Source organism: Hoplias malabaricus, chromosome 17, assembly GCF_029633855.1.
Source record: "Hoplias malabaricus isolate fHopMal1 chromosome 17, fHopMal1.hap1, whole genome shotgun sequence".
NCBI lineage: Eukaryota > Metazoa > Chordata > Actinopteri > Characiformes > Erythrinidae > Hoplias > Hoplias malabaricus.
The window spans coordinates 34,464,776-34,488,099 of record NC_089816.1 but is presented as its reverse complement, the minus strand read 5'-3'; the positions used below and the strand labels follow the sequence as shown (position 1 = coordinate 34,488,099).

The window sequence follows — 23,324 nt, the reverse complement described above, 5'->3', positions numbered from 1 at the left end:
AGTCTCTCGCTCATTCTCTCTCTTCACACACACTCTCTAATACTCCCCCAATTCTCACACACACACACACACACACACACACTCTCTCCATCTCCACCTCCTCTCTCTCTTTTTCCCTGTCCCTTGCACACCCACCATCTCCCTCCCCCTCTTTTCCTCCCTCCCTCCCTCTCTCTCTCTCTCTCTCTCTCTCTCTCTCTCTCTCTCTCTCTCACACACACACACACGCCCTCCCCTCTTCTTCCTCTCCGCTGCCGTAACTCCTCAGCGCAGTGTGTGTTAGAACTGTCCGGATCTCTGCACCGTCCTCAGCTCCGTGTCTCCAAGGCTGTGTGTGATGCGATGTGTGCAGCGAGGGGCTCTCCTCGCGCGCGGGATGCTGCCGTCGTTTCTTCACTAACGGAGTAGTCTTCTCTCCCTCCCACCCTCTCTCCATCCTTTCTCCCTTTCTTCTCTTCTCTCCCTGCTCTTTCTCTCGCTCCTCTCCCGGCTCAAGTAGCAGGACCTGTGTTTTTAATTCTCACTCCGCTGCACCTGCAGTCTCCTTTCCTATCCGTGGATAAAAGAGGCGTAAGGGCTTTCCGCCTGCAGCCGTCCGTCGCCTGGATCTCTCCGAGCCAGCGCCCGGCACTCATGGACGGCTTTCTGACTTGGTGCGCGATGTGCTGGTGGAGGGCTCTCCTCGTCCTGGTGGTCCTCCACCGCTCCCTGGGCTCTATCCTGGACTGCCCGCCCACCTGCAGCTGCTCCAGCACGGAGATTTTCTGTAACAAGTCCTACCAGGGGAGCTTCTTTCCTCTGCTGGCGCTGCACGACACTGGCAGCGAGGGGAACGCGACCCACAGCAGCCTACCGGACCTGTTTGAGAACATCTCCTCCATGTAAGTGTCCGTCATGTCTGCTGTGCCTGTGCTCTTCAGCCGTGGGGTTTGGGGGCACTCGCTTTTCATGGAACAGGGGGGTCTTTAGACTTCAACAACTTGCTTTTTGCAAAGATGGACCACTCGGAGGGTCTCAGGACCTATGGCGGTTCTTCTAGGGGTCCAGCACACTAGGTCTGAGATGAATAAACATTCCTGCTGGAGTGATGGCTTCTAGTAGTGAGCTTTGAGGCTGTTTGATGCTTTGTAGAACCCTCTTTGGTTCCTTAAAGTGCAGGTTTCATCAAAAACCCTTGTGCACTCTTAAAAATAAAGGTGTTGCCAACGAAGAACCGTTTTCATTAAAGCGTTAACATGGGTAAAGAACCTTTCGAAGGATATTTAAACTTTTTTAAAGGTTCTTCACACTCACACACAGTTCTCTGTGGAACCAAAATGGTAGACCCCTTGGTAGCACCTTTATTTTTTAGTGTAGCACTCGTAAATTAAGGTGCAGAGCCTTTCCAATGGTTCCTGGAAGAACCTCTCGTATCATGCATGTGTGTGTGTGTGTGTGTGTGTGTGTGTGTGTGTGTGTGTGTGTGTGTGTGTGTGTGGTGGTGGTAAGCATGGACGCTGGCGATGGTTCTTTAGAGAGTGCAGTGGTTCTTCAACACCGTTTCTCTCCCAGACGTAACCCCGAGACCTCGGTACGTTCAGGTGCAGTGTTCACTGGTGTGTGATGCTCAGGGCCAGCCTCGTTTATGTGCTGTGTTTGTTGGAGGACAGCAGCCGGTTTGGTTTTAGGACGTGCCTCAAAGACGCTGCAGAAGGAGCAACACCAGGGGGATGTTCTGATCTGCGAGGTGCGGGAACTGAGACGCAGAGCTGGGCTGTAGATGGAGAGGAAGAGTTGGGGGCTAGTTATTCTCCAAAGGAAATCAATAAGAACAGCCTGGAGAATAAGTTTGGAAATTAATTCAGCCTCAGGAGAGAGATGAGGTGTTTCTTTTCCCTTCCTTGCCTTTTCCTTTCCCGTCCTTTCTTTTCCCTTCCTTTCCTTTCCTTTCCTTTCCTTTCCTTTCCTTTCTTGCCTTTTCCTCTCCTTTCCTTTTCCTTCTCGTCCTTTTCCTTTCCTTTTATTTGCTTTGTTTTTCTTTTCTTCTCTTTTAATTTTATCTTTCAGTTTCTTACTTTGATGTACTTACTTTCCCTCCACTACTTTGTATTTCCTTTAATTTCCTTTCCTCTTTCATAAAGAGAGAGAGAGAGAGAGAGAGAGAGAGAGAGAGAGAGAGAGAGAGAGGTGTCTTTATGGAACCTACTTTGTATTCACGGCACAAGCTCCAGTAGGAATTTTTCGATTTCTTCTCTTTCTCTCTCTCTCTCTCTCTCTCTCTCTCTCACGCCTTCAGTAGCTCAGGCAGCGTTTGGAAAAGCAGATCGTCCTGAGCTCCCTCGGTTCTTTCTGCGAATGTGTTATGTGTTTATCTCTGTGGAGATCGAGAGTCTTTAGAGCTGCAGGGGTCTCAGCTCAGAGCCCACATCCCACTGTCACTATCCAGAGCAGCGTAGTCCTGGTCAGAGATGGGGTTTTTGAGGGGAATCTCACTGCTGTGGTCAAACCAGAACCAGCTTCCGCATCCTCATCATCCACCGCGGCGGAGGCGTCCTGTTCTCCCTCTGTCTTTTGTTCTACAGCCGTTTCCGAGCGAACGCTTAAGGCACAGGCTTTGCTCCAAACAGATGCTGTTGATATCGCGTGTGAAAGATGTGCTGCAAGTGAGGAATGCCAAGAGTGGGGGAAACACAAGCCACACTCCTCTCCAGGGTCTCTCTCTCTCTCTCTCTCTCTCTCTCTCTCACACAGTCAAATGCATCATTACCGTGCCTCTGAAAGATGCCAGAGCTTTTGAAAGTGATCCACGGCTTTGTGGCTCTTTCAGGTGCTCAGTAAACACTGTGCAGACACCGAGGCTGGACGCTGGACAGAGGTTTTAGCGGCAGACGCCAGTCCAGGCCACTAGGGGGAGTACTGATGGTCATTTTCATGATATTTACACTATTAAATGCAAAAAAAAATCATCAGATATTAAAAATATATGTAGCAGAGTCTAAAGTAAAAACATGAGTAAAACACATTGCAACAGAATTTAAAAGTCAATGGAAACCATAAAGTGTAATAAAACGAGTTGGACGTTCTCAGTTGTAAACACAGTAAAAGGGGCATGTTTTAACCTGGATTTATAAACACAGTGAACAGGGGCACAGTGAACATCTGGGTGTTTGTACCAGCTGTTTTCAGCATCACAACCAAACACCGTTTCATGCTTAATTCAGTTTCATTGATTTGTAAACTAACAGAAGCACTTTAAAATCAATTCTCAAACCCTGCTCTGCTCCTTGGGTCCTGGTTAAAGCTCCAGATGCTGAAGGAGATGGAGCTGTTTAAGACTTCAGCAGTTACACCAGTCCACTCCGCTGGAGATAGAGCATGGACTAAGCTTCTCCGGGTCTTTCTGCGACCCCACACTTAATAGTAGTGTAAGTGATCACAGATAATCCATGGTCCTCCATCGGATCAGTCGCCACACTGTACAAAAATGCTGTAACTTTACAGTGAGTCTGCTACACTATTTCACTGTGAATCACAGTATTTACAGTACATTATTGTATTATACAATTACAGTAATACGCTGTAAATTTGAAATACAGTAGTGTTCCTCTAAAAATACAGTAAATGGCTGGGAACTCTGTAAACCATACAGTGACGGTTGAACCATAACCGTGTGGAATACTTCTTTTTTACAGCAGCAATTCCCTGTGTTTCACATGTGGATGAATTACATTAACCCCTAATGACATTAGGGGTTGTAAACACTGTGCCGTGAGAGCCAGAGTCCAGTCGCAGATCTGCAGCCACGTCACCGTCCAGTCTCTGGGGGCTCAGACCAAATAAATGTATAAGAAAGGTCTTACACTCTTAGAAAAAAAAAGTATGATAGAGGTACGTTACTGTCACTAAAGGTACAAACTGTTTAAAAGTACATCAATGTTTAAAAGTCCAGATGTGTTCCCGAAAGGTGGTAATAAAACATAAAAGTCCTGGAGATGAAACGGGGCGTATGAAAGCAATACAGTTTAAAAATCTATAGTTATAATAGAATAAGGTACAATTATGTTCCCTAATTAAAGGTACAAATATGTGCCCTGAGGGTGCCATCACAGAGAGATCAAAGGGAACCACCACAGTGGCTTTCTGATGGTGTACCTTTTTTATATTGAACCGCTCACTCTGGAACCCTCAAGGGGATGGCTTTGGCTAAAGGACAGAGGTTCACAAAGTGGGGGGCATGCCCCCTAGAGGTAGTGTGGTGGGGGAGTGGGGACACAGAAAAGCAGATGAAAAATAACGAGTCTCATCAGAAATTCACCTTATTTGGTTTGTTTAGTAAGAAGCTGCAGTTTTGTTTGACTCGCTGTGTTTAAAATACATTCCAGTGGAGGTTCGAAGCAAGACTGTGTGTGTGTGTGTGTATATGTGTGTTGTGTATATATATATATATATATATATATATATATATATATATATATATATATATATATATATATATATATATATATATATATATTTTTTTTTGGAGGTTTTTCTTAAGCAGCATTCAGTTCATACTCCACTAGTTTTGTTATGAGAACGTACAGATGTTCAGCTTTCCCTCTGGAGCCGTGAACGTCATGTACCTTCAAGGCACACTCCTGGATCATAAGACCCATGCTGTACCTTTTGAGGCTACATGAACACTGTCTGTGCCTTGAGAGAACAACTATGTACCTGTAGAGGTTCTGTGCAGACACTGCGGGGGTCTACTAGCGTTTATCATTTGTGTTTAGTTTGATTTTATTTTTCTTTATTTATCTTTACTTTCCTAATCTTTGATCAACATTTCTTCATGTGGTTTGATTATTTGGGTCCATTCTTAAAGGCAGGGCTGTGTGTATATGGGACAGTGACCCGACAGTTCATTCCTGTTGAGGTCGTACTGTTGATTGTACTCACTGTACTGAGATTGCAGAAGCACCTGGTCGTGAATGATCAGAATCCTCTGGGAGATATTTTCTTAAAGCCGTTATATGAGGAAACCAAAGACTTCCACCTTAAAGTCATATATGTCTAATAGGAGAAAAGGTCACGGGTATTACAGTGGGAGAATGCCCAGTTTAGGTTTATTTTACCATAGTTTTATTGTTGTTACATAATTATTACAACAAGGAATGGCTATAAACGGACACTGGAATCTATGCAGTGATTCTTTTATACCACATAGAGATAGAGGTATCAAGAGCATATCCATCACACATGACAGATTTTGAACTCGGACTACGTTCCTACTTCACTACAACAGCCTCTGCTCTTGTGGGAAGGTTTGGCCCAAGATGTCAGAACATTGCTTTGAGGATTTGATTGCATTCAAGGGCTTAGAAACTGGTGTTGGGTGTTAAATGATTAGTTCTGCCACTGGACTGAGCACCATCACTTCAGAGAACACAGCTCCACTGCTTCAAATCCCATTACTGGGGGCTTTATGCTTTTTCAGCTGGCGGATATCACTGGGCAAAGTGACCGCTGGCTCATGTGCAGCTGCTCCTGAGTGCCCCATGTCTCTGTTTATCTGTGGAGATATTGCAAAACCCCTCTGTCAGTAGAAGAGTCATGACAGGGCGCCACAGTAAAATAAGACTACGCTCATAAAGGTTTATATATGTTTTAGAAATCTGTATATTACATGGTTATTAATTAGGTTGTAAACATATTATAGGTCATTAATAATGACTGTAATACAGAGATAGAGAGAGGGTAACAGTGACCTCTTTTTTTCTAACAGTGAAGTTAATAAAAGTGTGGAGGTAAAGAATGAGCTCAGACCTGAGGAAGTGAATTTAGTCGTTTCACATGTTAAAGTGCAGCACGTTATCATCAGCGTCTTAAAATGCATTCTATTGAGTTAATGGAGTAAACCTGATGGTTAAAAAGGTAAACATATTAACAAATCTGTGCTGGAGCTGGCGGGGTTAATGTCGACTGATGGAGGAGACACAGTGAGGTCAGTATTCGGCGAGAGCTGAGGTTTAACTGTAGATGGAGGTGGGTTCACTATTTGGCAAACAACTCAGATTGTAAACCATCTCTACACCTTTATAAGTGAAGTCTTATTCTAAAACTGTACCCAGGACGAATAGTGATCAGTGTTCAGTTTTTTTGGACAGCTCTGGTGTGTTTAGAGCGTAGAGGTCAGCACCTCCTTGCTGGACAGCTCCCTCACTGTGCTGTGGTCAGATCTGAGTAGTTTGTAGTTTCCAGGCCGAATTGCACATGAAACACGAGGCCGATATTTTGGCTGCGTTCGCGTTCCCCGACGAGTCTTCAGCCCAGTTTCACTGCCGTCGACCACGACCTCTGGAAGATTCCTAGTGCTGCACTCTTAAAAATAAAGGGTCCTTTGAGCTATGACATAGAACCACTACCAGGTTGGTTTAAGAGATGTGTGAGTGTGTGAAGAACTTGTAAAGGTTTAAAAATCCATCGCTTGATTAAACCAAAAGTGGTTCTTCTCACACATAAAAATGATGGTTCTATGTAGCACCTTTTGGAAAAGGGTTCTATGTGGTACTAGACATTGCTCTTTTATTGTTACAAGCTTGATATCACAGCAATAGGAGAACCCCTTTTGATGCCGTATAGAACCCTTTTCTAAAACCTGTAGCACATTCTCCATCACTTTGAAGAACCCTTTCATGATGCAAAAGGTTCTTCAAGTGTTGAGGGTTCTATCCTTTACTAAAGAACCCTTGTAGAGCCATCATTTTTAAGCGAGTATGACATCGCTCAAGGGAGCTTTTGTAGGGCCTTTATTTTGAAGAGTTTTGTTTTGATCAATGAATCACTCCTTCATTCACTTCCTCACTCACTCACTCACTCATGCCTTCACTCACTCGCTCACCCCCTCTGTCACACACACACATTCATTCAGTCACTCATTATCAGTTCACTCACTCACTCACATTTAGCAACGTTCTCCACAGGGGGCGCTATTCAATGCTCTGAAAGTACGTATCTTTGTTTATATTCAGTTTGTTTCATTCTTGTTTATTACTCTGTTGTTAATCCATGTGCTGTGGGTTGTTTTATACGTTTTAAAGCACAGTGTATTTCTCTGGAACGGTGGAACGCTGTTCCCCCACTGTCTCTGTCGTGTTTTGAATCCCTGCGCAGTGACAGATGTTAGTGAGGGAAGGTTCTGAAAGTCTCCGAGACTCGGCGGACGTGTGGACTGTGAGCGGGACGATCCATCATCGCCGGCCTCTCGAGCCGCGGCGAGACGCGGGGCGCGTTATCTATCATAATGATCACCCTTCCACCGCCATTTTTCAGAGGGCTCTTTTTGTCGTTGTTGTTTCTCGGAGCGTTGCAGGATCCGTGTTCTTCCGCGCTGCTCGGAGAGAGATTTATGTGTTGTTTGGAGTCTTTTCAGCGCGTCCTGCATCACTGTTGTCCGATTAATGAGTCGGAATCATTCTACACCAGACGTCAACTTCTTGTTGCAGAGAGAGTGAGCGCAAATCGGTTCTTCAAAGCAAAACTCCACGTCTTAAAGGGGAAGATCATCTTTTTTACACCGGAGCCACTTTAAATTCATAGTCATCAATGCAACACATTTGAATCAGATGGATTTATGAGTAATTACAACATCAAATTCATATAAAAACAGTTTCTAAAGACATACAACAGTACAAAAGACTTGTTATTCCTGGTGATGGTCAGTGTGTGTGTTCCTGATGTGTTTTAGTGAACTGCAGGAAGGAACGTGTGTATGAGGCAGTTAAGACAAATTGATTCTTTAGCCTCCACAAAGGCCTCTTCATGAACAATAAGGGTGACAATGTCATATGGGATGGATGTGTGTTCACTAGGGTGTGTACAGTGTGTGTGACCTGGATTTAGCACTTGAATGAAGTCCAGTGAGTGTGTGTGTAGAGTGGAGGGAGGGGGCGGGGCTTTATTTATTATCGTTAATTGTAACAAATGACAAACCTTCCCTTTAACTTGTGCACGTTTATGTTTCTAGCTTTGCAAACGTGTGTATTACACACTTAGACGTGAAGCTACGTAGCCAGATTGTACTCTTGTGTGTGTTTTAGTGGCATCTAGTGGTGAGGCTGGAAACTGCAAAAAACAGACTGCCCCTCCCTCGCCCCTCCCTCACCCCTCCTTCCGTTTCCAAGCTCCAGCTAGGACGTAAAATCATGAAAGGTCCTCCCTGTTTAGATAAGAGGAGCTTACTCTAAACCCAATGATGACAAGATGGTTTCCTACCCTCCTCCAAAAGTTACATAGTAGGGTTTCCGAGGTGCTGAGCCCCCAACAGGAAAGGCAGAAGCTCTATTCTCCCTATTACAGCTCAGTGAAACGTAACTATGATTTTGAAGATGGACGTTTATGCTAAAAATACAACCTACTGTCGCTTTAATTGTGGGTGAAATGTCTATATTATAGGTACGAGGAGGTGGAGACCGCTCTGAAACCGTGTGTTAGAGAGTGTTCCTAATCTCTTGTTGCGAAGGAAACAAAGAGAAAGGCTCTGGACGGGTCCCAGTGCTGTAGACGTGACAGGGTTCGCAGTGTTGTGCTTGAACTCTGTTGGTGCTGAGCTCTGCAGAGTGTGTAGGACGATAAGGTCATCCTGCTGACTTCATTAAAACAAGCGGCTTTGACTGCCCTTTCCGCTAAACAGCACCTGACAACGCGGGGCACCTGCTTTCCAGCCACAAACAGCACTTTCCTTTTTACTGAAACAATGCATCGGTGAAACAGGGCCCAGTGAGTGAACTCCACAGTCTTAAAAATAAAGGTGCTACAAAGGGTGCCATAGAAGAACCGCTTTTGGTTCCATATTTGTTTGATCCTGTGTTTGTTTGAGGGATGTGTGAAGATAAAGGTTTGAAAGGTCCTTTAACAGTTTGAAAATTGTTAGCACAAATGGTTCTTTATGGAACTGAAAGTGATTGTTCTATGGCTTTGCTCAAAGAAAGCTTTGTAGAACCTTTATTTTTAAGAGTGCAGCACGGTTTGCTGGATGCTGCCTGAACTCTTCTTGACTTTCACTGATTTGGACAAACACCACCTCTCCACTGATGCTTTAAACCTTTAACCTTCTTATGAATGTGTGACTAGGTGAATGTGTGAGTGACCGGATAAATGTGTGAGTGACTGGATGAATGTGTGACTGGGTGAGTGTGTGAAACTGACCTGTGGGATTACAGCGCACAGGTGAGGGTGAGGATGTGGGGTGGACTGGATGAATGTGTGACTGGGTGAGTGTTTGAGTGACTAGGTGAATGTGTGAAACTGTCCACATGTGTTACTGTGTGAGTGACTGGATGAAAATGTGTGAGTGACTGGGTGAATGTGTGAGTGACTGGGTGAATGTGTGTGTGACTGGATGAATGTGTGTGTGACTGGATGAATGTGTGTGTGACTGGATGAATGTGTGTGTGACTGGATGAATGTGTGTGTGACCGAGTCAATGGGTGAGTGACTGGGTGAATGGGTGAGTGACTGGGTGAATGTGCGTGTGACTGGGTGAATGTGCGTGTGACTGGATGTATGTGTGTGTGACTGGATGTATATGTGTGTGACTGGGTGAATGTGTGAGTGACTGGGTGAGTGTGTGAAACTGACCTGTGGGATTACAGTGCACAGGTGAGGGCGAGGACATGGGGTGGACCGGATGAATGTGTGACTGGGTGAGTCTGTAAGTGACTGGACGAATGGGTGAGTGACCCAGTCACCCTCCTCCAAATGTTACACAGTGCGATTTCTGCAGTGCTGAGCCCTGATTACAGCTCACTGGGCGTTACAATGATATTAAAGCTGCCATTTTGAGATTAAAACACTACATAGGGCTGCTTTAAAGCAAGGTAAAGCAAAGCAGAAGGTCTTTTGAATGAGTTGCAGCTTTAAAAGCACTCAGGGCCGGCGAGTCCCGGGCGAGAGAGGGAAGACGGGGAAGAAAGGAGGGCTGGAGCGGTGCTGGTGCTCTCTCTTCACTGAAGAAGCTTTTAATGGAGATTCAAACAGCTTCCCGACTGATACCGGCGCTGCTCCTCCTCCTGCCGCTAGACTACAGCTTTCAGGTAATCAAACAATGGCTCCAGGGCACAAATGGATCCTTAATTACCCGCCGCAATACGGGACGATCCAGCTCGCCCCCTCCTGGAAAAGCAGGGTGGGTTTAATTAGTTGCCGCGGCGATGGAGTGGGGTGAGGGTTGAGATTGCAACGCTTTCAAACAAATCCATCAACGCAGACGCTCTTTAGAAACGACTTCAATAGACACAGCAACCTTAAAACACCTTCCGCTCCTTCTCCCTGTGTGTGTGTGTGTGTGTGTGTGTGTGTGTGTGTGTGTGTGTACATTTCCTGTATGGATAATACAAGCTTGGTAATAAACTCAGCTACACGACCACGAGCAAAACCCTCTACTGACATTTGCATTTTTTTCTTTCTCTTCTATTTTTGCTTTTTCCCTGTTTCTTTTACTCTCTCTCTCTCTCTCTCTCTCTCTCTCTCTCTCTGTCTCTCTCACTATTGCTCTCTTGCTATTGCCCTCTCTCTCTCTCACACACACACACTATTGCTCTCTCTTTCTTTCTTTCTTTCTTTCTCTCTCTCACACTTTCTATCTCATTCTCTTTTTAACTCTTTCTCTCTCAATATTGCTCTCTCTCTCTTGCTCTCTTTCTCTCTCACTATTGGTCTCTCTCTCTCTTTCTCTTTTTATCACTCTCTCTCACACACTATTGTTCTTTCACTCTCTCTCTTTTTCTTTCTCATTATTGCTCTCTCTCTTTCTCTATCTCATTCTCTTTTTATCTCTCTCACACACTATTGCTCTCTCTCTCGTTCTCTTTTTATCTCTCTCTGAGGAAGCAGTCAGTGGTGTCTCTGTCTCTCAGTGAGTGAATGTTTGAAAAGAGAGTTTTCCAGGTTTAAGAAGAACTCAAAGGCAAAGTTGGAAATGTGTTTTCTCAGTTAAGGTCCGTACAGAATCAAAAAGCCTGCGCGTGTTCTTATTTCCAAAAGCTGCAGAGAAATCTGGAGCCTCTGAGCGCCCGGAGCCTCGGATCCTCGAATCAAAAGGGAACCACGGCGCGGGTCGGAGCTCTAATGTACTCACAGACCCTGGACCAGTGTCCTTGCCCCCAGATGACCCCGTCAGTGACCTTGCAGGATTAAAAGGCTTATTGTTTATCCCCCTCCCTCCCTCTCCAGCCCCGGGGGAGCTCACGCATGAGCGAGCTTCTCCCGGACGCGTTATCATTCCCAATAACGTTACACACATGACCCCTTTTTAAAAATCACGGATTCAGAGCCAGCGCCTGCTAATGTAGAAATTATGGATCAGATCCTCCTCACCCCACGTGTGTTTGTCATTTCCGAGCGGAAGGCGTCCATCTGAATGACATTTCCCCACTGATAATGTGGCCCCAGGGGCTGTTTATGACGACCATTATGAGCAGCAGAGATCAATACACAGTGTCCAACAAAACAGCGGACACATGATGAAGGGCGGGTCCACCTTCCAGGAGCAAGGCCATGAAGAACCCAGGCGTGGGGATTACAGCACACAGGTGACAGTGACTGGGTGAGTGTGTGAGTGACTGGGTGAGTGACTGGGTGAATGTTTGAGTGACTGGGTGAGTGTGTGAGTGACTGGATGAATGTGTGAGTGACTGGGTGAATGTGTGAGTCACGGGGTGAATGTGTGAGTGACTGGATGAATGTGTGACTGGGTGAGTGTGTGAGTGACTGGGTGAATGTGTGAAACTGTCCATAGGTGTGACTGTGTGTGTGACTGGATGCGTGTGTGAGTGACTGGATGAATGTGTGAGTGAATGGATGAATGTGTGAGTGACTGGGTGAGTGTGTGAAACTGACCTGTGGGATTACAGTGCGCAGGTGAAGGCGAGGATGTGGGGTGGACTGGATGAATGTGTGACTGGGTGAATGTGTGAGTTACTGGATGAATGGCTGAGTGACTAGGAGACTGGGTTAATGTGTTTTAGTCCAGGACTTTACCGAGAAAAGGAAATAGACACAAAAGAAGAAGAGGGACCAATCAAACAAATAAATAACCACTCTTCACAGAACAATGGACTGTCCGCCCCAGAGCTCAGAGCACAATGAGCAATAACATTAAAACAGTGTTCATCTTATTTTACAGAAAAAGACTGTCATCCATCTGTAGCTCTGCATACTTTGTTAGCCCCCTGTCACCCTGTTCTTCGGTGCTCAGGACGCCCACAGAGTGGCAGTGTGTTGTGTTGGTGTGAGTGGATCAGACACAGCAGTGTTGCTGGAGTTTTTAAACCCCTCAATGTCATTGTGGACAGTGTCCTGTGTCCACCGATGAGGAGGGGACAACTGTACAAAGCTAAATGTCCTTAAAGCTGGGGCCAAGCATGTGTCCCGTCCCTTTCTTGGACGCTGTGTTCTGCTCGTGTGGAGCTCAGTGCTGAAATGGGTTGACTCTCGCTGTGTTGTATCGATCGAACCTCATGTCCCTCTGTGTTGATCTCTGCAGGTTGTACTGTGTGTGTGTGTGTGTGTGTGTGTGTGTGTGTGTGTGTGTGTGCGTGCGCGCGCGCGCGCTGATGGAAAGCGGCCAGAGGAGGATGTTTACAAAGCCAAGGAGCCGCTCCATGGTGCTGCATAGCAAGTGGCCGGGAGTGACCGCGTAAATTCTTTAAACATGTGGCACTTTCACAAGTTAAAAAGAAGAGAGAGAGAGAGAGAGAGAGAGAGAGAGAGAGAGAAATACTTGGAAATAGTGGATGCAGTCAGTGGTCAGAAGGTCCAATAAACACTCTCCACTTTGAGGAGAGAAAGAAATTGTCTGTGTGACTGGGTGAATGTGTGAGTGAGTGACTGGGTGAATATGTGAATCTGTCCACAGGTGTGAACATGTGAGTGACAGGATGAATGTGTGACTGGGTGAGTGTGTGAAAAGGTCCACAGGTGTGAATGTGTGAGTGACTGGATGAATGTGTGAATCTTTCCACAGTTGTGAATGTGTGAGTGACTAAATGAATGTGTGACTGAGTGAGTGAGTGGGTGAATATGTGAATCTGTCCACAGGTATGAACATGCGAGTGACTGGATGAATGTGTGACTGTGTGTGTGTGTGAAAAGGTCCACAGGTGTGAATGTGTGAGTGACTGGATGAATGTGTGAGTGACTAGGTGAATGTGTGAATCTGTCCACAGGTGTGAATGTGTGAGTGACTGGGTGAATGTGTGAATCTGTCCACAGGTGTGAGTGTGTGAGTGGCTGGGTGAATGTGTAAATCTGTCCACATGTGTGAGTGACTGGATGAATGTGTGACTGGGTGAGTGTGTGAAACTGTACACATGTGTGAGTGACTGGGTAAATGTGTGAATCTGTCCACATGGGTGAATGTGTGAGTGACTAGATAAATGTGTGAGTGACTAAATGGATGTGTGAGTGACTGGATGAATGTGTGAATGGCTGAGTGTGTGAAACTGTCCACATGTGTGAATGTGTTAGTGACTGGGTGAATGTGTGAATCTGTCCACAGGTGTGAATGTGTGAGTGACTAAATGAATGTCTGAGTGACTAGATGCATGTCTGAGTGACTGGATGAATGTGTGAGCGACTGGGTGAATGTGTGAATCTGTCCACAGGTGTGAATGTGTGAGTGACTTGATAAATGTGTGAGTGACTGGATGAATGTGTGAGTGACTGGATGAATGTGTGAGTGACTGGATGAATGTGTGAATCTGTCCACAGGTGTGAGTGACTGGGTGAATGTGTGAATCTGTCCACAGGTGTGAGTGTGTGAATCTGTCCACAGGTGTAAATGTGTGAGTGACTAAATGAATGTCTGAGTGACTAGATGCATGTCTGAGTGACTGGATGAATGTGTGAGCGACTGGGTGAATGTGTGAATGTGTGAGTGACTTGATAAATGTGTGAGAGACTAAATGAATGTCTGAGTGACTAGATGCATGTCTGAGTGACTGGATGAATGTGTGAATCTGTCCACTGGTGTGAATGTGTGAGTGACTGGATGAATGTGTGAGTGACTGGGTGAATGTGTGAATCTGTCCACTGGTGTGAATGTGTGAGTGACTAGATGAATGTGGGAATGACTGGATGAATGTGTGACTGGGCGAGTGTGTGACACTGACCTGTTTAAGAACGTTAACACTGTCATTGGTATTTGTCTGGGATTTCTCACAGTTAATAACATCATTTCGATCAGGCCTCGTAGTGGCTCCAGGACATTGATTAACCGGAGTAGTGCAGGTATTGAAACTCAGTATTGAACAACTCAGTGGTGCAGAATTAATTCACTCAATAATATCAGAGTATTGAGCTCCTGTGCCTCCTTCACTCACAGTGCAGCAGACTGGAGTCTCACAGCTGTTCTTCGGGCTGACGTTACCCTTCGAAATCACTCACCAACAGAAAAGCACAGTGATGGAAAATGATACATTTATAGCAGTGTATTAGGTATGTTTTTGTGTAACGTATAAATGTGATTCAAAATCCTCACAATCTCCGGCTCTTTTGTCATTTTATGGCGACCGCTGTGTCGTGTTAAAAATGACAATTGCCGTTTTATTCAACAGAAAGTAACCTACAGATGAAGCAGTGTGAAAACGTTGAGTGAAGAGTTTATTGGCCGCTGAATTCGTTATGAGCTCCATCAGGAAAAAGAGCTGCAGAGGACTGTGATGGATGTGTTCTGTTCTTTGGGATAATATCGTGTCCAGAAGTGTGTGTGAGTTTGAGTTTAGATGATTTACAGACGGGGAGTAGTTGTAGTTGTAGTTAAAAGATGATCCAGAGACTGTACGGCACTCTAGGGATCTAGAAAAGTGCTGAAGGAGTGCATCATCATCAGTGTATTCTCTGTAAGGAATGACCGGACGATTACGTTCTCCATCGCTTCTGATTCTAAGAGCAGAGGAAAAGTACACACACGGTCAGAGTGAGACGGGAAATGGAAGTCTGCGGCGCAGAAATGACACGGCTGGACAATTTGTGCACGTCAGACCCCCGCTGCTTTTGATAAGCGAGCTCTTCAGAGCGCTGCTGGGGCGGCCTGCTGCGTCTGCGTCTGTTTGTCTGCGTCTGTCTGTCTGAGTAATCAGTCTTCACGTCTGCTCAGATCCCTGCACAATGAAAAATCATCATCAGAATAGTAAATCACACACACACTCTCTCTCTCTCTAACACACACACACACACACACACACACACACACTGTGTTTCCAGGCCTTTAATATGAAGGTAAAACGCCAGGGGGGTCTTGCTCCAGGTCGTGATGAAACAGCAATGGTGGGGACATCACTATTTGTGGCAATCCGTTAAAACCAGGGGCTCAAGGTCACAGTTTATTATTTAATCTCTACTCCGGGGGGTGTTTATAGACGACGTGTTGTACTGGGGCACACTCTGAATTTAGAGGGACACAGCTGCACCCCTCTGCTCACTCATAAGGGCACATCTATAAAGTAAAAGTCTAAAACGTAAAGTAAACGTTTAGCAAAAAGCCTGTTAAATGCTAAATAACTCTATGTAGTTTTATTTTAACTTAAAATTACAGATTCAAAATCATTGTGATGCTTCAGTGACCTGTAACAGGGAGAACAGAGCCTCTGCACTTGCTCCTCTGGGCTCAGCACTGCAGAAACTGCACTATGTAAGTTTTGGAGGAGGCTAGGAAACCTGTAAAAGTGAATTAGGCTAATTATTTCATGTTGGGGAGGCGTGCCAAATCTGACGTAGTGTCCCTTCAACACTAAAGCGGAGGTTGAGGAGAAATGAAGAAGAAATGAACACTACACTGTAAAAAATATCCGTAAATTTTACAGTGAAAAACTGAAAACTGTTTCTGTAACAGTGCAATACCATAAATACATTTATCAGCAAAAACACTCATTTTTACATCTCTTTACTGTAAAAAATACATGATTTCACGGTTAAATGCACAAACCATTAGGGGGCAGTACAAGTGTCCAGTGACTGGGAGGAACTGAGAATTCCCAGCATGCCTTGCTGCTCCATATTTTCCGAGATTTTCCGAGTTTCTTTGTTTTTCTCTGCTTTTGAGATTTGTGGGTTGCATTGGGGTGGTTATTTTGTGTGTGTGTGTGTGTGTGTGTGTGTGTGTGTGTGTGTGTGTGTGTGTGTGTGTGGTTCTGTGCATGTTGTGACGACGTGTGTTGGTCACCATCAGTCCGTGTTCCGAGTGCTGGAGTGTGGCGCCCAGATGCTGCACTTTTCTTTTCTCTTTTCAGCGATATCTCTTTTTAAGAGTTGAATAAAGGACGTGGTAAGTCTTCATCTAAATATGACTTTTTCTCAGTCTCCATTCTCTTATTTGTCACGCTATTTACGTGTTAATTTTATGGCAAAACAATGTTTCTTTGTTATTTTTATGTAAATACTACAGTTGTCTACAGTACAGAAGTACTGTAAACAACACAATGTAAATTTACAATTTACAAAAGAATGTAAATTTTACGACCGCCAAAAATACTGCTGTGACGTCATATACACCCCTCAGCGCTGGGATCTTGGGTTCAAGCCTCGTTTGGGTGGAGTTTCCAAGTTGGAGTTCCTCCAACATGGAGGTTAGGTGAAGTGATGACTCTAAACTTTCCAGGAAGGAGTGAATGAATGAGTGTGTGTTTTTTTTTTTTTTTTTGGTATAGATCTCTATCCCAATGCCATTAGAGAAAAGGTGTTTGTGTCTGGTGTTCTCCCCGTATCCACGTGGGTTTCCTCCCACAGTCCAAAAACACACGTTGGTAGGTGGATTGGTGACTCAAAAAGTGTCCGTAGGTGTGAGTGAGTGTGTGTGTGTGTGTGTGTGTGTTGCCCTGTGAAGGACTGGCGCCCCCTCCAGGGTGTATTCCCACCTTGCGCCCAATGATTCCAGGTAGGCTCTGGACCCACCGCGACCCTGAACTGGATAAGGGTTACAGACAATGAATGAATGAATGAATGTTTGTGTCTGTGGTCAGTTTACCGTGCTGTGATGTGGTTACGGCTCTAATGCCAACAAACTATGCCCCTTTAACAGAAACCGACTCTTTTAATGCTGCCCTTAGTCCACAATAAAATATTAATCAAACCCTCCTCTCAAAATATGCCCTGGCCTTTAATCTCAAAGCTCTCCGTTAGAGGGATGCAGACTGCAGCCTCTGTTTCCAAATGCCACCTTAAAAAAACGTGCTCCTTTCAACCGCTCTTTGATCTGTGCTTTAAAAAGTGAAGAGGATGTTCTTTACGTTTTTTTTCCGAGAGGTGAGGAAACACTGTGTCACACATCAGAGGATTCTATGAAATTAACACAGTGATAAATGAGGGACATGTGACAATATTTCACTCCGCTATGAGAACAGACCCTCTCAAGGACAGCGGAGGAATTCCCTCGTTTATAGAAATTCCTGGATTCTGTTTCTTCTTTGGAACGAATAAATCCTCATTTTTCTCCCGATTTCGCTCTCTTTCCCTCCTCTGTCCATCTCCGAGTCTCTCTCACTCTCTATCTGTGTGTTTGTCTCACACACACCCTCCCTCCGTTCACAGGCTGTGATATTTTATTCATAGCATGGCTAATGAAGCGCCTGATAGGCTGCAGCAGCGTGGATGATTTCTTGGGGAGCTGCAGGAGGCCGTTTTCATGCCTGCCTGAGCTTTCCCTCGTATTCATATTTTAGCACAACTTTAAGGTGACCTCTGCACTGACCTGTTTACTTTCAGTGAAGGGTGTGTGTGATCACCACTGACGTGGTGGTGGTGTGTTAGTGTGTGTTGTGCTGGTGTAGAGTGGATCAGACACAGCAGTGCTGCTGGAGTTTTTAAACCCTGTGTCCACTCTCTGTCCACTCTGTGAGACACTCCTCCCTCGTTGGTCCACCTTGTAGATGTAGAGTCAGAGACAGTAGCTCATCTGTCGCTGCACAGTGTGTGTCGCTCGTCCTCTAGTCCTTCATCAGTGACACAGGACGCTGTCGGCTGGATGTTTTTGGTCGGTGGACTGTTCTCAGTCCAGACACTGAGGGGTTTAAAAACTCCAGCAGCACTGCTGTGTCTGATCCACTCAATCCACCAGAGCTCTGGAGAACAGTGTGAAAGGGGACTAGCAAAGTATGCAGAGAAACAGATCTACAGGTTACAATCTAATTACAGGAATACAGTGTGTTTCTCTATAGACCGTGGATCCCAGTGTAGAAACAAGGGGGTGGTTTTAATGATTTGGTTGATGTAGGGGCCCTTTAAATGTGTGGATAGCACAAGGCCAGGGTGACCGTGTGTATCTCTGGAAGGCTAAGAGTGTGTAAGCTCCGGAAGGTCGGGTTTAGCTCCATATCTCGGGATGAGAGGGCTCCTGGATTTTTCCGGATGCTTAGGGTTTGGAAGGGGCTTTACACTAATGAGGCTGGGTGAGGGTGGGGGGGGGTGTAGTGGGGTGGAGGGTTGCTGTTATCGGAGCTCAGGTTGAGCTGGTGAGGTTTATTCTACCATATTTACTCCGGCTGTAAGAAGAGCCTCAGTCCTGAGCTCAGAGTGGCCAACATACTGCGGGAGTTACTCACTGGCCACTTTATCAGAAACACCCCCCTCTACTGACACTCACTGGTCACTTTATCTGAAACACCCCCCTCTACTGACACTCACTGGCCACTTTATCAGAAACACCCCCCTCTACTGACACTCACTGGCCACTTTATCAGAAACACCCCCCTCTACTGACACTCACTGGCCACTTTATCAGAAACACCCCCCTTCTACTGACACTCACTGGCCACTTTATCAGAAACACCCCCCTCTACTGACACTCACTGGCCACTTTATCGGAAACACTCCATTCTGACCCTATAAAATGAAACTACTTTCATCCACCTAAAAACACATTTCAGACCCCCACTGAGCTAAAGATTTTTCCAAGCTGTTCTCCCTCATGATGAAAACTTTCAGGCTGTGTCTCAGGTGCTCTGACCCAGTCGCCTGGCTCCTTTATACACCACCGCTCGGGCGAGTGGTCAGAAGGTGGCCTGGCTCCAGGAGATCCGCGGGGCTAATTGTTCAGCTGCTGCAGAGAGCTTTCAAATTTCTCCAGACAAATTGAGGTTGAAGGAGGCAATTCCAGTCCACACCAGATTTATCGGCTGATCTCCTTCTCCCATCTGAGCTTTTAACGCTATCATCTGGACACTGAGTAGACATTCGGTAACAAACAGCAGACTCTCGTTTTTGAGCCAAAAATGATGCCTCATGCTAAGTCTTCTCCCTGAGTCATTTTCCATAGGTGTCTCTCTGGTGCGCTCCTATTCTTGTTTTCCTTCTATGGAAGACACAGGCACTTTGGCTTTGGACAGGCAGGAAAATCTGATTCTCACGCCACATCTCTGATCTTCCCTTTGAAGTCGCTACAACAAAGTCACATCCTACCACATCCTTTCTTTTCTATTCCCCACCAGCGTTAACACAGAGACAGCGGATTCAGCCAATGATGTACAATCAGCAGCAGAAGAAAAGCACATCTTGGCTGGAGGATTTCATTCTGCTGTTCCACACGCTGATCAGAAGAGTCGTGCTTAAAACTCGCTCTTGCACCAAAAACCCTCCTTCCTTAATAGGACACACTGCCTATCCAAAGCCTGGAGACACTCTGGAATTAGAAATAGTGTCAATGCAAATGAGCATGTGTTACATAACCATAGAGTGAAAAGTATAGTGAGTAATGTTGTGAACTCTATAGTGAACAACCGGCTATAATTACAGCACTGAATAATCATAGTAAATAATCAGAGTAGTATTGTATAATGACATCACAGTCCAGTGAAAAAATCTCCCAAAATAGTAACTTTATTGGAGAAGGAAAAAAACCTTCTGAACTTTCAGTGGAAGTCAGTTTTAATATAATATGATTTAATACGAAATACTTTTGGAGCATTTGTATTGGTCCATTTGTTATGAAATGTTCACACATTGTGAAAGACAGCTGCTGTGTTGAAATTATGTAGTAAACTAAACAGCCACAAAAGATACACATACTATATTTGTATGTTGTACATGCAGTACTGAACAGTATAGCCAACTGTAAGGTGTGTTTTAATGACATATATAGTGAACTGTATAGTGTATAGCAGTGGGTAGTGCAGTATAGTTGAGTCTGGGAATAGTGTAGTGCATAGTAGTGAATACCATGGTGTACTGTATAGTATATAGTAGTGAACAGTGTAATAAACAGTAAAGTGTATACAAGTGAATACATATTATACAGTATAATATAGTGTAGTCTAGTGTATATTAGAGAATAGTATAGTGAATACAATAGTGTTTTGTAGTGAACACTAAAGTGTATACAGGTGTGTATTGTATAGTGTTTTTTTGATGTGTGAACACTGATGAACACTGTAGCTGAGTTTATAGAGTATAGTCGTGATTAGTATATGAAGTGTAGGGAATAATATAGTGAAGTGTAATGAATAATACAGTGAAATGTATATTGTATAGTCGTGATTAGTATATGAAGTATAGTTAATAACACTGTGAAGTATATTGAATAATACAGTGAAGTGTAATGAATAATATAGTGAAATGTATGGTGTAGTAGTTGTGGTTAGTATATGAAGTATAGTGAATAATACAGTGAACTGTAATGAATAATATAGTGAAATGTACAGTGTATAGTCATGATTAGTATATGAATTATAGTGAATAATACAGTAAAATGTATAGTGTGGTGGTTGTGGTTAGTATATGAAGTATAGTGAATACTACAGTGAAACATAGTAAATAATACAGTGAAGTGTAATGAATAATATAGTGAAATGTGTAGTGTATAGTAGTGATTAGTATATGACGTATAGTGAATAATACAGTGAAGTGTAATGAATAATATAGTGAAATGTGTAGTGTATAGTAGTGATTAGTATATGACGTATAGTGAATAATACACTAAAGTGTAATGAATAATATAGTGAAATGTATAGTGTAGAAGTTGTGGTTAGTAGATGAAGTAAAGTGAATAATACAGTGAACTGTAATGAATAATATAGTGAAATGTACAGTGTATAGTCGTGATTAGTATATGAATTATAGTGAATAATACAGTGAAATATATAGTGTGGTGGTCGTGGTTAGTATATGAAGTACAGTGAATAATACAGTGAAGTATAGTGCATACTACAGTAAAATATTGTAAATAATACAGTGAAGTGTAATGAATAATATAGTGAAATGTGTAGTGTATAGTCATGATTAGTATATGAAGTATAGTGAATAATAGTGAAGTGTGTAGTAGTGAGCAGTGAATATTGACCCCTGCAGGCTTCAGTAGAGGACACAGTTTTGAAAGAGAGTGGGCAGAGCGTGAGAGGAGGTTTAATCAGTCCTGGGGCTTCAGCGCCTCCTCTGCATTCAGAAATAGCTCTCACTCCTCCACACACACACACACACACACACACACACACACACACACAGAAAGAGAGAGCCCACCAAGGTGATAACCATATTACTGTCTCATGAACAACTGGAAATGGAATCGTCCGCCCAGAGCAGGAGAACAACAGATTCCTCTTCCACCAGGAGCATCATGTTTCTGTAGATCACCGCACACTGTGACCGCATTAACACATCTAAAACCTGACACACTCAGAACATGCTGAGAACTCCCCTTGCTCTGGTTTCAAGGTGGTATTCATGAGTTTAATCTAAAGACACTTTTGAAAAACTCTGAGTGTGTCTCCTCTCCATGTGCTGCTCTGCAGTCGGTTCACGCTAGAAACCGCTCTAATGTGTTTACGAAGCCCCAGTGTCTGTTAATGGGTAAAAAAAACAAAGTGTCTCAGTCAGGTAATATCTCAGGGGGGTAATATTGACTTATATTTGCTGTAGATGGAACTGACACTAAATTCTGGATGAAAGTAAACACAGAGCGAACGTGCTACAAAACTAAACAACTTGAGTTACACGTGTTTCTGTGGCAATTCAAACAGAGAATAAAAACCTACAGACAAGTTGAACCTCAGCCGCTTTCCCCCTCAAACGTGCCACTCCACCTTAAAAGCTTCTGAATGTAAACAAACCAAAGAACAGTGTTTCCCCACAATCACAGACTCTACCTTTAACTCATCATATGTTTTAGTCATTCTCAAATATCTCTGTTCTAAGAACAACCCACTATAAAAGTCTTCACCAAACCCAAGGTGGTTCTTCTAGGGCATTGTGCCTGTGGGAACATTTCGGGCTGTGTTTGTGTGACAATAAACAACGTGATTTGACTTGGTCAGAGTGGCTTTAGCTATAGTTAGCCCCTGTTAAGTCGTAATAAGAGACCACAGCAGTGTGTGACTGAGCCTGAGGCCACACTGTTGTGGTTGCGGGTGATAGGTGAGTGTGAAATGACCCTTACATTTTTATTTACATTCATCTTTTATAACCACTTCATTCTGGTCAGAGTTGCAGTGGGTCTGGGGCCTAACTTGTATCACTGGTCACAAGGTAGAAATGCCTCCTGGACACAGCACCAAACACTCACTCAGTCACTCACACCTTTGGACAGTTTCACACACCCACTCAGTCACTCTCTGACACACAGCTCACTTGATTTGCTTCATGAAGAAAACAAGTTATTCCGTTTATTATCACATGAAGACATTGTTTTTATAATGAAATGAAGAAAAGCAAGTATACACCCCAACAATAGCAAAGTTATAACAACATGGCCCATGAAATCTGGAAGAGCAATGATGATTTTAGGTAAGAAATTAAATGTAGTGTCAGTGAATGTCTATGTGTCAACGTTGTTTATGGCTCAGTGCTGCTCTGTCGTTGTGGCCCGAGAAGACATGATATATCCAACACTAATAATAATCTGGATGATGTGGCTGATGATTATTGGGTTTCTAATCCAATACACATTTTATAAAGTTTAGATAGTTCATCTGTTCCACTGTTCACTAGACCTCCGGGCGGTTTGTGTGCTGGAAAAATGTCTGGTGTTTGTTCTGAATGCTCTCCGTGAGACGCTGTCTGAGCCACAAATGAGAAATGGCCTTTGGAGGCATTTGGACGGTGGAGAGACTCAGAACATTGAAAAGCATGAAGAGAGATGAGGGTGTTGCTCTGCCCATAGGTGGGTAACTCTGACTTGTTTTTGCTGTTTCAGATGTATTACTGAATGCTAACTTTACATGAAAGTAAACACAGAGTGAAAGCGCTACAAAAACTAAACAGTTCGAGATACAAATGAGTTTCGGTGAGAATTCAAACACGCCGTACCACCTTAAAAGACGCAGAGCATCTGAATGTAAACAACTAGAGAGAACTACAGTTATAGACATTCCTTTTAACGTCAA

At 44.1% G+C, this 23,324-nt stretch overlaps 1 protein-coding gene across 1 annotated transcript in view; it reads left to right on the top strand.

Moving 5' to 3' along the window:
* Nucleotides 1–633: 633 nt before the first annotated feature.
* The window catches only part of ntrk3a (neurotrophic tyrosine kinase, receptor, type 3a), a 237,670-nt gene continuing 214,979 nt past the window's right edge, over nucleotides 634–23,324 (top strand). The window contains exon 1 of the mRNA XM_066648906.1: nucleotides 634–881. Coding sequence (XP_066505003.1) covers nucleotides 634–881 — 248 coding nt within the window. The remainder of the gene's footprint in view (nucleotides 882–23,324) is intronic.